Source organism: Gallus gallus, chromosome W (assembly GCF_016699485.2).
Source record: "Gallus gallus isolate bGalGal1 chromosome W, bGalGal1.mat.broiler.GRCg7b, whole genome shotgun sequence".
NCBI classification, from domain to species: domain Eukaryota; kingdom Metazoa; phylum Chordata; class Aves; order Galliformes; family Phasianidae; genus Gallus; species Gallus gallus.
In genome coordinates this window covers 7,868,143-7,881,157 of record NC_052571.1, presented here as the reverse complement: position 1 = coordinate 7,881,157, position 13,015 = coordinate 7,868,143, and the positions used below count along the sequence as shown (strand labels likewise).

The window sequence follows — 13,015 nt, the reverse complement described above, 5'->3', positions numbered from 1 at the left end:
ATCCTTCTCCAAAAATCTGTCACGGAGTTATCTAGATAAAATCTGTGCCCATGACAGGGGGGCAGTAGGCTCGTGGGCCCTCTGGCTTCCCGAAAAAAAAGGGAGCAGCGGCAACAATCTAAGAAGGTGAACTTATTTTACTTACTATGATATCGGAATGCAAGATGACACGACATAATACAGTCTAATTGACAGTAAAGATAATAAATCAAATGAAATAAGAGAGAACGAGAGAGAGAGAGTTTCCAAAACCGAAAGCCCTACTTGATGAAGGCGCATGGCTTGGAAGCACTTCCACTCCTCTCCCTGGCAGCAAGTGGAAGCGAAAGCCCGTGTGCAACCAGATGACGTATCTTCCGTGATGTATCTTCCTTCTCTGACCGTGAGGTCCTCTGGGATATGTAGTTTGTTTTCTCTTTTGTCCATGACGTTATGATGTGGAATACCAATAGCAAAATTACAAAACCATGACAAATGGTTACGATGTCTTGCTCACCTCCTACTCTGTCTGATCTTCTTGTTACCCTCCTGGTTGTTGGTGACCGCAGTTTTATTGAGGGCCCCTCCCCTGGACTCAGGAGTGCTTCCCCTGGATCTTGGAGCCACTCCTCTGGACCTCTTTCCTTCTCTTCTCTTGCAGTGTCTACTTCCACTACTTTCTCCTCCTCCTCTTTCTTCTGTTCTAGCTGAGTTGAGATTTGTTTCATTTTCCATTCTCTTACGGGGCAATCTGACATTGATTTTTGTGCCTCCTGTGGTTGATCAGGTTGGTCAGTTCCGATACTCTCACTCTCCAGCTCTGCTCGGAGTCTGTCTTGTTCAATTATGAGGGTATTCAATTCAAATTTGAGCATGACTTTATGAGACTGCATTCTGTTTAGTTCAATTTGGAGACTGAATTTTGTGTGCTGGAAGGTATCTCGCTCAGTTCAGAGTACGTCCTGTTTGGACTTGAGGATGTCTCTCTCGGACCGAAGGGCATCTCGCTCAGATTGGAGGGTGTCTTGTTGAAATTGAAGGCTAACCATTTTGGATTGCAGGGAGTCTTTCTTGATTCGGAGGGCATCTCTCTCAGATCGGAGGGAGTCCCTCTCGGACTGGAGGGCTTTTCTCTCGGAGTGGATATTCTCTCTCTCAGATTGGAGACTGTCTCGCTCATTTTGTTCTGTATCCCGGAGACTCTCCCTTTCAGCTCGGAGACTCTCCTGGAAACTCTCTCTTTCAGCCTGGACACTCTGTTTCTCGAAAAGAAGACTCTCTCTCTGGAACTGGAGATTCTTCCTATCAGCTCTGAGACACTCAGCTTGGAGACTCTCTCAATTTCAGAAACTCTCCCCCTCTCTGGGATAGTATTAAATAAGGCCCGATAAGCATTAGCCAGGCCCCGAATCATTTGTGCCTCCTCAGATCTGCCTGAGCCACAATATTCCTGTCTCAAATATCTGTTTAAGCTCTCAGGGTCTTTCAGGTGTTCAGGAGTAAAGTTCTTGACACTGAAGATGTCCATCTCTCTGAAGTCTCTCCCAAGCCTCTCCACACTCCCTGCCACTCAGTATTCTCTGGTTTTAGGGAAGGCTTCTTCAAAATATGATAAATACAAATACTGAGTGAAATGATGAACAGTACAGTCAGGGAGATTAACAAAGTGATCAGTTGGGAGTTCCAAAACTGCATAAAGGATTGAAAGGAGAGACTGGGAACCTGCTTAAAAATCACAAGCTCTGTAAAATTAGCAGCTCCCTCTGCAAACAGGTGTAAAAGAGGAAGTGGAATCATTTTTTTTTTTTCCTCTTTACAGAAGTAAGATAGCAGTGCTCAAAGTTTACAAATATCCCAGAGTACTGGAAGTCCACCTGGACTTTCAAGGTCAAGTTTTCAGTGAGCACCTGTGAAAGAGATAACTTTCCCAGCAAAGCTAACGAAGCTCTCTGAGAGCAGAGAGAGAGATTAGTTATAAAAAGCTAAAAGGCAGCTTTTGACCGCATTCTCCACCAAGAATGTCAACGGTTTACGGGCTGGTTCGGCCCGGTTCTGTGACTAGAGGGGCGGAGGGATTTCACAAAATCTGCGCCTCCAGAAAAGGGAAACAGGGGACCCCAAAATAATTAAAAACAGTGGTAACAATCTGAGGAGAAACAAACTAATTTACTAAATACGGTGTCGGAATGCAAGATAACACACTGTAATACAATATAATTAGAATTGAAGCTGGTAAATCAAATATAATGAAAGAGTATCTGAAACCTGTAGGCCTTACAGTAGAAGCTGAGGCAATGCATGCGATCGGGACGAGAGCCGAGGGGTATTGTTCAGTCTAGAGAAGAGGAGGCTCAGGGGAGACCTTGTTGCTCTCTACAACTACCTGAAGGGAGGTTGTAGTGAGCTGGGGGTTGGCCTCTTCTCTCATGTGCCATAATTAAACAAGCCAAGCGGATGAAACCTCTCTGGGAGGAAGGGCGATGGAAAAAGTATAAGTATGGGGAGGCGTGGCAGGTTGACTACATCACTTTGCCATGATCTTGCAATGGTAAGTGTTATGTGCTTACCATGGTGGAAGCGACCACTGGGTGGCTTGAAACATATGCAGTACTCCTTGCTACTGCCCGAAACACCATATTAGGCCTCGAGAAACAAGTTCTCTGGCAACATGGTACCCCAGAGTGAGTCGAATCAGATAATGGGACTCATTTGAAAAATTCCCTTGTAAATACTTGGGCCAAAGATCATGGCATTGAGTGGATTTATCATATCCCCTATCACGCACCAGCTTCTGGTAAAATTGAACGATTCAACGGGTTATTAAAAACCATGCTGAAAGCAATGGGAGAAGCATCTGGCAGAAGCCACCTGGTTGGTGAATACTCGAGGATCTATCAATCGTGATGGTCCTGCCTGCTCCCTACATACTGTAAAGGGAGATAAGGTCCCTGTAATACATGTAAAGAACATGTTGGGAAAAGCAGTTTGGGTCCTTCCAGCTTCTGGGAAGGGCAAACCTCTTCGTGGATCTGTTTTTGCCCAGGGACCTGGGTGCACTTGGTGGGTGATGCAGAAAGATGGGGATGTTCAATGTGTGCCACAAGGGAATTTGATGATGGGAGAGCGGAATCAGTAATTCCAAGTATATGTACATGTGTTCAGTGTTTGATAATTGATTATTATTAGGTTTGTTTGTATATATTAAGCATGCTGTAATGATGTAGAATAAGGGGTGCAATGTCATGGTTTTATGATTTTTGGTTTTCAGTATTCCACATCACAACATCATGCAGTGTACTGGGAGTTAAAGAGCAAATGCTTTAGTTCCGGGTACCTGTCTGGAAGAGAAGAAGAACTACGTTCCCCAAGAACCTTTTCGAGTACTGTTATCATTCCTGCTCAAGGGAACAGATATAAGGGCGCAGGTCATCTGACTCAGCCCTCTTCTCGTCTCGCCGTGTTCCCTGTCGGATCGAGTCGCTACTGCTGCGCCCGACTGCACACAAGGCTTCAGTATTAGCGTAAGGCCTTTGGCTCTCGGACAATCTTTCTCTCAATTACTTTTGATTTATACTGTATTATAGTGTGTTATCTTACATTCCGATACTATATTTAGTAAATTTGTTTGTTTCTCCTCAGATCATTGCCACTGTTTTTAATTATTTTGGGGTCCCCTGTTTCCCGTCCTGGAGGCGCGGATTTTGCAAAATCCCTCCGCCCCACTACTCACAGAACCGGGCCGGACCTGCCTTTAAACTGTTGACACCTGGGAAACTGTCCATAAGCGCATGGATACAGAACAGAGCTGGCAGCTCTTTAAGGACACCCTTCTGAGAGCACAACAGCTCTCCATCCCCCAGCAGAAGTTAAGCAGGTGGGCAGGCAACTGTCATGGCTATGCAAGGACCTGCAGCTTAAACTGAGAGAAAAGGGGGACATGTACAGAAAGTGGAAGCAGGGTTGTGTATCCTGGGAGGAATACAGGGCTGTTGACTGGGTGTGTAGAGATAAGATTAGGAAAGCCGAGGCGCAGATGGAGCTGAACTTGGCGAGGGTTGTGAAAGATAACAGGAAGGGGTTCTACAGGTACATAGGCAGGAGGAGACAGGCCAAGGAGAGTGTTCCCCCTCTGATGAAAGGCAATGAAGAGCTGGCTTCCTCAAACATAGAAAAAGCTGAGGTACTCAATGAGTGCTTTGCCTAAGTCTTCACGGGTGGTCAGGCTTCCCATGTCTGCCAGGACGACGCACCTCTAGGTGAGGGTGTGGGGAGTGGTTTCTGTCCCACTGTAACGGTGGAACAAGTCCGAGTCCTCCTCATGAAATTGAACATGTATAAGTCCATGGGGCCGGATGATATCCATCCTAGGGTTCTGAAAGAGCTGGCTGATGTGGTTGCCAAGCCGCTCTCCATCATATTTGAAAAATCATGGTTGTCTGGTGAAGTCCCCGGAGACTGGAAAAAGGAAAGCATTACTCCCATTTTTAAGAAATGGAGAAAGGAAGACCTGGGGAACTACAGTCCGGTGAGCCTTACCTCTGTACCTGGGAAGATCATGGAGCAGATCCTCCTAGAAGCTATGTTAAGGCACATATGAGATTAAGAGGTGATTCGAGACAGCCAGCATGGCTTCACCAAGGGCAGATCATGCCTGACCAATCTGGTAGCCTTCTATGATGGAGTTAGGGCTTTGGTGGATGGGAGAAGGGCAGTGGATGTCATCTACCTGGACTTCTGCAAGGCCTTTGACATGGTCCCTTGCCACATCCTTCAGTCTAAATTGGAAAGGTGTGGGTTTGAAGGGTGGGAATCAGCGGATTATGAATTGGCTGGCTGGATGCAGCCAAAGGGTTGTGATTAATGGTTCCGTGTCAGGGTGGAGGCCAGTCACAAGTGGTGTCCCTCAGGGGTCGGTCTTGGGATTGGTGCTCTTCAACCTCTTCATTAATGACATAGACAATGGCATCAAGTGCACCCTCAACAAGTTTGCGGATGACACCAAGCTGAGCGGTGCAGTCGATACGCTGGAAGGAAGGGAAGGCATCCAGAGGGACCTGGACAGGCTGGAGAAGTGGGCCCAGGAAAACCTAATGAGGTTCAATAAGGCCAAGTGCAGGGTGCTGCACTTGGGTCAGGGCAATCCCAGGTATTTATACAAACTGGAGGAAGATCTCCTTGAGAGCAGCCCTGCGGACAAGTGCTTGGGGGTCCTGGCAGACAAGAAGCTGGACATGAGCCAGCAGTGTGTGCTTGCAGCTCAGAAGGCCACCTATGTTCTGGGTTGCATTAAAAATGGAGTGGTCAGCATGGAGAGGGAGGTGATTGTCCCCCTCTACTCAGCTCTTGTGAGGCCCTATCTGGAGTACTGCGTCCAGGCCTGGTGCCCCCAGTACAGGAAGGACGCAGAGTTCTTGAAGCGGGTCCAGAGGAGGGCCACTAAGATGATCAGAGGGCTGGAGCACCTCTCCTATGAAGAAAGGTTGAGGGAACTAGGCTTGTTTAGTTTGGAGTAGAGAAGGCTCCGGGGAGACCTCATTGTGGCCTTCCAGTACTTGAAGGGAGAGTATAAACAGGAAGGGGAGCGGCTGTTTACATGGGTGGATAGTGGTGGGACAAGGGGGCATGGTTTTAAACTGGGACAGGGGAGGTTTAGGTTGGATGTTAGGAAGAAGTTTTTCACACAGAGGGTGGTGACACACTGGAATAGGATGCCCAGGGAGGTTGTGGATGCCCCACCCCTGGAGGCATTCAGGGCCAGGCTGGATGTGGCTCTGGCCAGCCTGGTCTAGTGGTTGGCATTCTATGATTCTATGATTCTATTATTTTTTTCAAGATAACACAATATAATACAATGTAATTGGAATTGAGGCTAATAAATCTAATAAAATTGGAGATAGAGTGTCCAAAAACCAAAGGCCTTACTCTAATGCTGAAGGCAAGACGGCTAGAGAGCGCACAACTGCAGAGATGAGCAGAAAGGGTAAAGGGGACATCTCATGACTTACAAATAGTTTTATCTTTCCCTCTGAACAGAAAACAGAAACAAAACAGTGAGAAGTCCTCTGGGATATGTAGTTCTTCTCTTCTGAGGCAGGTATACCCAGAACTATCGACAATCCATGGAAGTGAAGCATTAACTCTTTTACTCCCGGTGCTCTACATGATGTTATGATGTGGAATACCATTAACAAAAATCATAAAACCATGGCAATGTCTTTATTGATGATTTGGATGAGGGTGTTAAGTGCACCCTCAGTAAGTTTGCAGGTGACAACTAGTTGGCTAGAAGTGTTGATCTGCCTGGGGGTAGGAAGGCCCTACAGAGGGATCTGGGCAGGCTGGATTAATGGGGTGAGGCTAGTGGGATGCAATTCCACAAGACCAAGTGCTAGTTCCTGCACTTTGGCCACAACAACCCCAGGCCATACATCAGGCATGGGGCGGAGTGGCTGGAAGACACTGTAGAAGAAATGGATCTGGGGGTGTTTATTGACTGTAAAGCAAACAAAGGCAATGACAGAGCCTTTATTTGGGATACAGGTGCTATAGAGTGGGATGACAAAAAAAGAATTGGCTCACCCCTTTTGATAAGTGGCAATAGCTTGAAAAGTGTGAACTCAGGGATGCAGCCCTTTCCAGTTCTATTTCTGGCGTGCCAGGGGTGAGGGGCAAACTACACAGGCTCTGAGTGCATATGCGCTCCCGGTAGCATGACTGGAAGAACCACTGAGAGGGAGAGAGAGGAAGGGTGGATCCAGGTTTCCCCCCTCCCCTCTGGTCACCCAGGTGCTCAACTACTGGTTCAGGCTATGACCTGGGAATTTCACTACAGTCGACGCTTGACTGAACGTGAGTCAGCAGTGTACCCAGATGCCCAAGAAGGCCAATGGCATCCTGGCTTGTGTCAGAAATAGTGTATCTAGCAGTAGCAAGGAAGTGATCATCCCTCTCAGCACTGGTGAGGCTGTACCTCAAATACTGTGTTCAGGTTTGGGCCCCTCACTACAAGAAAGACATTGAGGCCCTGGAGCATGTCCAGAGAAGGGCAACAATGCTGGTGAATGGTTTGGAACACAAGCCTTATGAAGAGCAACTGAGGAAACTGGGATTGTTTAGTCGGGAGAAGAGGAGGCTAGGGGACACCTCATCGCACTCTACAACTTCCTGAAGGGAGGTTGTGGCGAGGTGAGTGTCGGCCCCTTCTCCCATGTAACTAGCAATAGGACTAGAGGGAATGGCCTCAAGTTGTGCCAGGGAAGATTCAGGTTGAACATTAGGAAATACTTCTCTGAAGAGTAGTCAGGCACTGGAATGGGCTGCCCAGGGAGGTGGTGGAGTCACTGACCCTGGAAGTGTTCAAGAAACGTTTAGATGTTGTACTGAGGGACATGGTTTAGTGGGAAATATTGGTGATAGGTGGACAGTTGAACTGGATGATCTTGGAGGTCTTTTCCAACCTTAATGATTCTATGGTTCTATTATTCTAATTTGTCATTTTCTTACATGCTTGTAGACTGAAGACCCAACCATGGAAAGGCCATACACGTTTAAGGATTTCCTTCTCAGACCAAGAAGGTGAGATGGAAGACCTTTGTATTTTAAAACATTTCTTACCTCAAGGTTTATTATTTGCAACTATTGAAGAGCTATTGAATTAAATTTAACTCCTTGTTTTCTAGCCACAAATCTCACGTAAAGGGTTTCTTGAGATTGAAGATGGCTTATATGCCTAAAAATGGTGGTCAAGAGGAAGAAAATAGCAATCAAAGGAACGAGTCTGAGGTAAGACATTTAATCAAGAGGTCACTAGGTAATATCTTCTTTTTGTCATTTTTTATACATCTGGAGGCATTTAAGTTATTAGAGATTCAAATATAATTGTAGAAAAAGTTGTGGTTTTGAAAGATAAAATGGTGGTATCAGTAACAACATATTCTTTTCCCCACCCCACACGCATTTTTTCAGAACTATTAGGTGGTATTTTCTCTACTTTTTCAAGTATGTAAGAGTATTTCAAGTGGCACAATGAATTCTCAAGTTGCTCTGACTCTGTTTTAGTGGTGGATTTTTTCATTTTTGTGAACATTATCAAGGCCTTATAAGTCATGCCAAGAGGGCTCAAGAATTTGGAAAGTCTATCCACATAATTTATATTTGACATAAACATGATGGTCTGTTTTTAATATCTAAGTACATCTTCCTCAGAAGCCCATCCAAGTTAGCTGTTAGAACATTTTTCTTTATTTCTTTGGCAGCACGGGCTTTACAGAGAGTAGTACTCATGCAGGCACAGGAGATTTAAAGACTTCCTGGCACTCTTATCAGCCATCATCCATTTTAAGAATTATTGCAATTAGAGCTGACAGAGTGGATGTTAGCTCAAGTTTGCTTTACTTACTAATAATGGACAGAAGTCATCTGTAACTTGAGAATGAGGGCTGTCATCCCAAGCCATACATTTCTGCTCTGGAAGTTGCTTCTCAGGAGGTCTGCCCAGGTCCTGGTATGGAGGCAGCTGATGTGTCACTGGGCAGTCACTGATCTGTACGTAGTAAAGCCGCACCTCAGGTTCATCACCCAGCCAAAGCCATGCTTTCTCTGGAACCTGAGGCAGGGTCTCGAGATTCAAAATCACGGCTTTTTTCTTTCTCATCATCTACAAAAAAAGTGTGTGTGTGTATATATGAAAAATTTTCATAGGAATCTCAGAAGTTATATATTTGAGTGTGATATATATATATTTGTTAAAAATAAACAGTAATCCCTAAATCTGAAATTACCAAAATTTAAATGTAATTTGATTTTTTTTTGATACTTAAAGTAACAAGAATGTAAAAGGTTCTAATGTAATTACAATTGTTATATTATTCAGTGAATTGATTATTTTGTGTATGTAATATGTCTTGTAATTGGTGTCTAAATAACTGACTTGAATGTATAGGCAGTTTTTTTAACAAAACTTTAGTCTGAAAGGTATGTTACAGGAATAGTTTCTCACATAGAAATTTTCAGCAGCATGAAAACAGTGATGCTCTCTTTATCCAAGATTCTCTATTTTTGAACATTATTTAGTGCCTGTTATGCTGCCAAAAATAATTTTTTCACACCTCTGTGAATAAGATCTTCCTGAATCAAGTACGTAAGATAATGCCACAAAGTTCTGTCAGTGTCCTACAGAAACAGTATTTCTAGTAAATCAATGGTAATGAAAAGCTTTTAAGTTTCATTTAACAAAGCACATAACTATTCTTTAATTTTGTACTTCAATTTTCAAGAAGAGTAGCGGGGAAAGGAATTTTTTTTATCTATAATTGAATTACAGTAAAGTAGAAACTTATGCCTGTTCAATTATATGTATTTTACCTATAAAGAATTCACAATGGGAATTAGATTTCAGTTTGAAGTCAGGTAGATTAAAGTCTTTTGGGGTATGCTTATGAAACTGGCATAAAATATAGTGTGGTTGCAGTGAGTTACTTAAAGCTATCTAATACATTTAGAAATAACAATTAGTTTTAGATTATTCTTTTTCCTTGTTTTTTTTAATCTTTCCCAGAAAAGGTATGTTTGAGTAATCTGAACATCTGTATGTTGTCCTGCTTTTACATAGTTCCTTGTGTGGTGTTTTGCCGCTGTCAACAACTTTTAGACCCTTTGGCAAACTGCAGCTGAATTTGATGCAAAGATAGAACAGAGGTGGTGAACAGGAGAAGTTCCCATATGCTTTATGAAAGTGGGAAAGTGAAAGGAAAAAAAGATTATCCTTCATGAGGAAAAGGCCACGTCTTGAGTTCAAAATTTAGCAGTTGGTTCTGTTTGGCTTCATTACTGGAAATCTGCACCTTGATACCCAACTGCCCTACTATGACCCACCCAAATAATTTTGGGAATCCCTGCTTTAATAGACCAGTAGAATTATAGGGGTTTTATCATCGAAATGTAGTACACACTGTCTTTGTGTAGTTTCTTCTATTTCTCTATGGTTTAGATTTAAGTCATTTTTTACTTCTCTTTGGAAAAAAAATCAGAATCTGCACCAATACACTAATGTAAGCAACACTGATACAACTTCTCTTTAACCTGAACTCTGAAATCTTTTTTTCTTTCATGCTTAAGCATGAATGGGATGTGACTGATTCCAGTGACTCTGCATCTCAGTGTCAGGAGGTGTTACCACCTCCTCCACTGCCTCCTGGATGGGAAGAAAAGGTTGACAACCTGGGGCGGACATACTATGTCAACCACAACAACAGAACTACTCAATGGCATCGACCAAGTTTAATGTAAGTGGCATAGTGTATTGTTGTGTTGTGTGGGCATGTGCAAAATTTAACAATGTCAACAGTTTTGGGCTGGTTCAGCCCAGTTCTGTGACTAATGGGGCAGGGTAACCCACTGACCCACGCCCTGGGAGAGGAGGAAGGGAAAAAGGGAAAAGGTAGGGAGATGGGCCTAAAAATAAAACATCGGCAACGAGCTAAGGGAGAAAACTAATTTATTAAATATGATAGCGGAATGCAAGATAACACAATATAATTGGAATTGAGGCTAATAAATAAAATTAGAGAGTGTCCAAAACCGAAGGCCTTACTCTAAAGTTGAAGGCTAGACGACTAGGGAGCACACACCACAGAGCTGAGCAATAAAAGAAGGTGCAATCTCATGACTTGCGAGCAGTTTTATCTTACCCTCTAAATGGAAAAGAGAAACAGAACAGTGAAGTCTTCTGGGAGATGTAGATCTTCTCTTCTGAGAACCACATACCCAGATATATCAACAATCCACAGAATTGGAGCATTAACTCTTTAACCCCCAGTGCACTACATGATGTTATGATGTGGAAAACCAATAACAGAAATCATAAAACCATGACAAACAAGAATAAATTATTTTCTTCTGCAGGGACTGTTGAAAAAGTATTTTAAAAACACAAGCACAAGCATGTAACGTCTTTTACATTTTAATTAAGTTAGACTGATTTTGAGGAGATCCTCTTTTCTATTCAGTGTATAGACTACATTGCTTATGTATGCTTGTGCTAATGTGGAGTTCCTCTTCAAGCCTTCATTATACATTGCTTATAATTAGTTTTGTAATATATACATATAATAATATATGGAGCAGAGGAGGCTCGGGGAGACCTCATCACTTTCTACAACCACCTAAAGGAGGTTGTAGCAAGGTGAGGTCAGTCTCTTCTCCCAGGTAACAGTGATAGGACGAGAGGGAATGGCTTTGAAAGGCACCAGAGGAGATTCGGGTTGGACATTAGGAAAAAAATTTTGTAAGGGTTTTGAGGCATTGGAACAGGCTGCCCAGAGAAGTAATTGAATCACCATCCCTGGAGATATTCAGAAGACATGTAGATGTGGCACTTAGAGACATGGTTTAGTGGTAGGGTTGGCAGTGATGAATTAACAGTTGGACTTGATGATCTTAGACATCTTTTCTAACCTAAATTATTCTGATTTTATAAATTTATGAAACCACTAGTAGTGGAAGGTCTCATGGGATTGATAGTAGAATAAATAGCCTCTCAATTTGAAGCCAGTAGCTCAGATACTAATCTGGTTGTTAAAAGAAAATGTTGAATATTGTACAATTCATGTCAGCTGAGTAATTTGTCTCATAGGTCGTTAAAATGTGCTATGCTAAAATATTTTCTCAAATAATTTTTTCCGGAATGTAATCCTCTTTAAAGCTACAGTCCCACATCCTGAAAGAGAGATTCAAATACAGTACTGCCTTTTAACAGTCTCTTGTGCCCACTGAGTACTGCAATGGAGATGCAGAGATGTGCACATGGGGAAGTCGCATGAGCCAGGAAAGATGCCATTAAGGGAACTTGGGTTATTTTCCATTACAGCGACTGCTGGTGTGAGCTGAACTAGTGGTTGCAGCCAGTAAAAGTTAATCGCACAGCAACAACTTGCAATTGTTTTGGCTGTTGCAAAAAGAAAAGCAATAATTGGCATAAAGAGAGGGGCACAAGTAACATCTCTGTGTCAGGAATGATTCTGGTCATCCTGGGAAAGGATAAGTTATAAGGGGTTAGTATGTTAGAGTGGGGACTTATTTTTCTATTCTGACAACATTGATGTAGAAAGAATATTTCCAGTTTTACATTACATTTGTGAAATGCTCCTGGTTTTATTTTATTTGGATTAAAGGATTAAATTGCCTCCTATTTATGAAGCCTAACATGTGCAAGAGTTATGAATTTTAAATTATAATCAAAAGCATGAATGAGTAGGTGTTTTAGTTTAATGTTCATTGTTCTTTTCTCCTTTGCTTCTTTTCCCCACTATCTAGTGATGTGGGATCCGATTCAGAGAACAACAGACAAATAAACTATGAAGCAGCCCATAGGCGGTTTCGCTCTCGGAGACACATTAGTGAGGATTTGGAACCAGAACCTATGGAGACTGGAGACATTCTTGAGGTACATAAAAGTCTTACGTTTAAGAATTTAACTAAACCTCATGCCAAAGTTTCTCATTTGTAAGCTAATTACTGTACAACATGCATAATATATTTTGCATGATTTTCATTGAAATTGCCTGAGTAAAATAGCAGAGATGCAATAAAAATCCTAGACAGAGCTATACTTTCATGCACACATATTTTTATAGGTGTCTGATCATGTATGCACAATATTAAATACCATGTAAATGCTAAGACAAACATTTATAATAGCAAACATTGCTTGTTATATATAAGTGGATAAAAACACTTGCAATATTCTACATTGAATAACAATGGGACAAGTTGTAAGAAGTGAAATGTACTGAACAAAACTGTCATTTGTTTCAGTTTTCTTCTGTGTCTTGAGTTAGAAGAAAGACAAGCTATTTACCCCCCCCAAAAAATACTTGATTCTATTTAAAATTCTGTGATCTTGTTAATCAGCATGTTTAATTTACAGCTAGAATAACTAAATGAAGTTTGGTAGATATTTTAAAGTGAGCTTTCTGTGCAAAACTCTTATTCAAACTTAAGGAATATTTTATTGTGTGAATCACTGACAAAATTCTTC

The 13,015-nt window shown here is 42.4% G+C and overlaps 1 protein-coding gene across 10 annotated transcripts in view; it reads left to right on the top strand.

The window, feature by feature from the left end:
- NEDD4L (NEDD4 like E3 ubiquitin protein ligase) overlaps positions 1–13,015 on the top strand; it is a 399,166-nt gene that overhangs the window by 224,898 nt on the left and 161,253 nt on the right. For all 10 annotated transcript variants that reach the window (XM_046905153.1, XM_046905152.1, XM_025144553.3 and 7 more), the window contains 4 exons: positions 7,493–7,554; positions 7,659–7,761; positions 10,096–10,262; positions 12,292–12,421. In XM_046905153.1, coding sequence (XP_046761109.1) covers positions 7,493–7,554; positions 7,659–7,761; positions 10,096–10,262; positions 12,292–12,421 — 462 coding nt within the window. The remainder of the gene's footprint in view (positions 1–7,492; positions 7,555–7,658; positions 7,762–10,095; positions 10,263–12,291; positions 12,422–13,015) is intronic.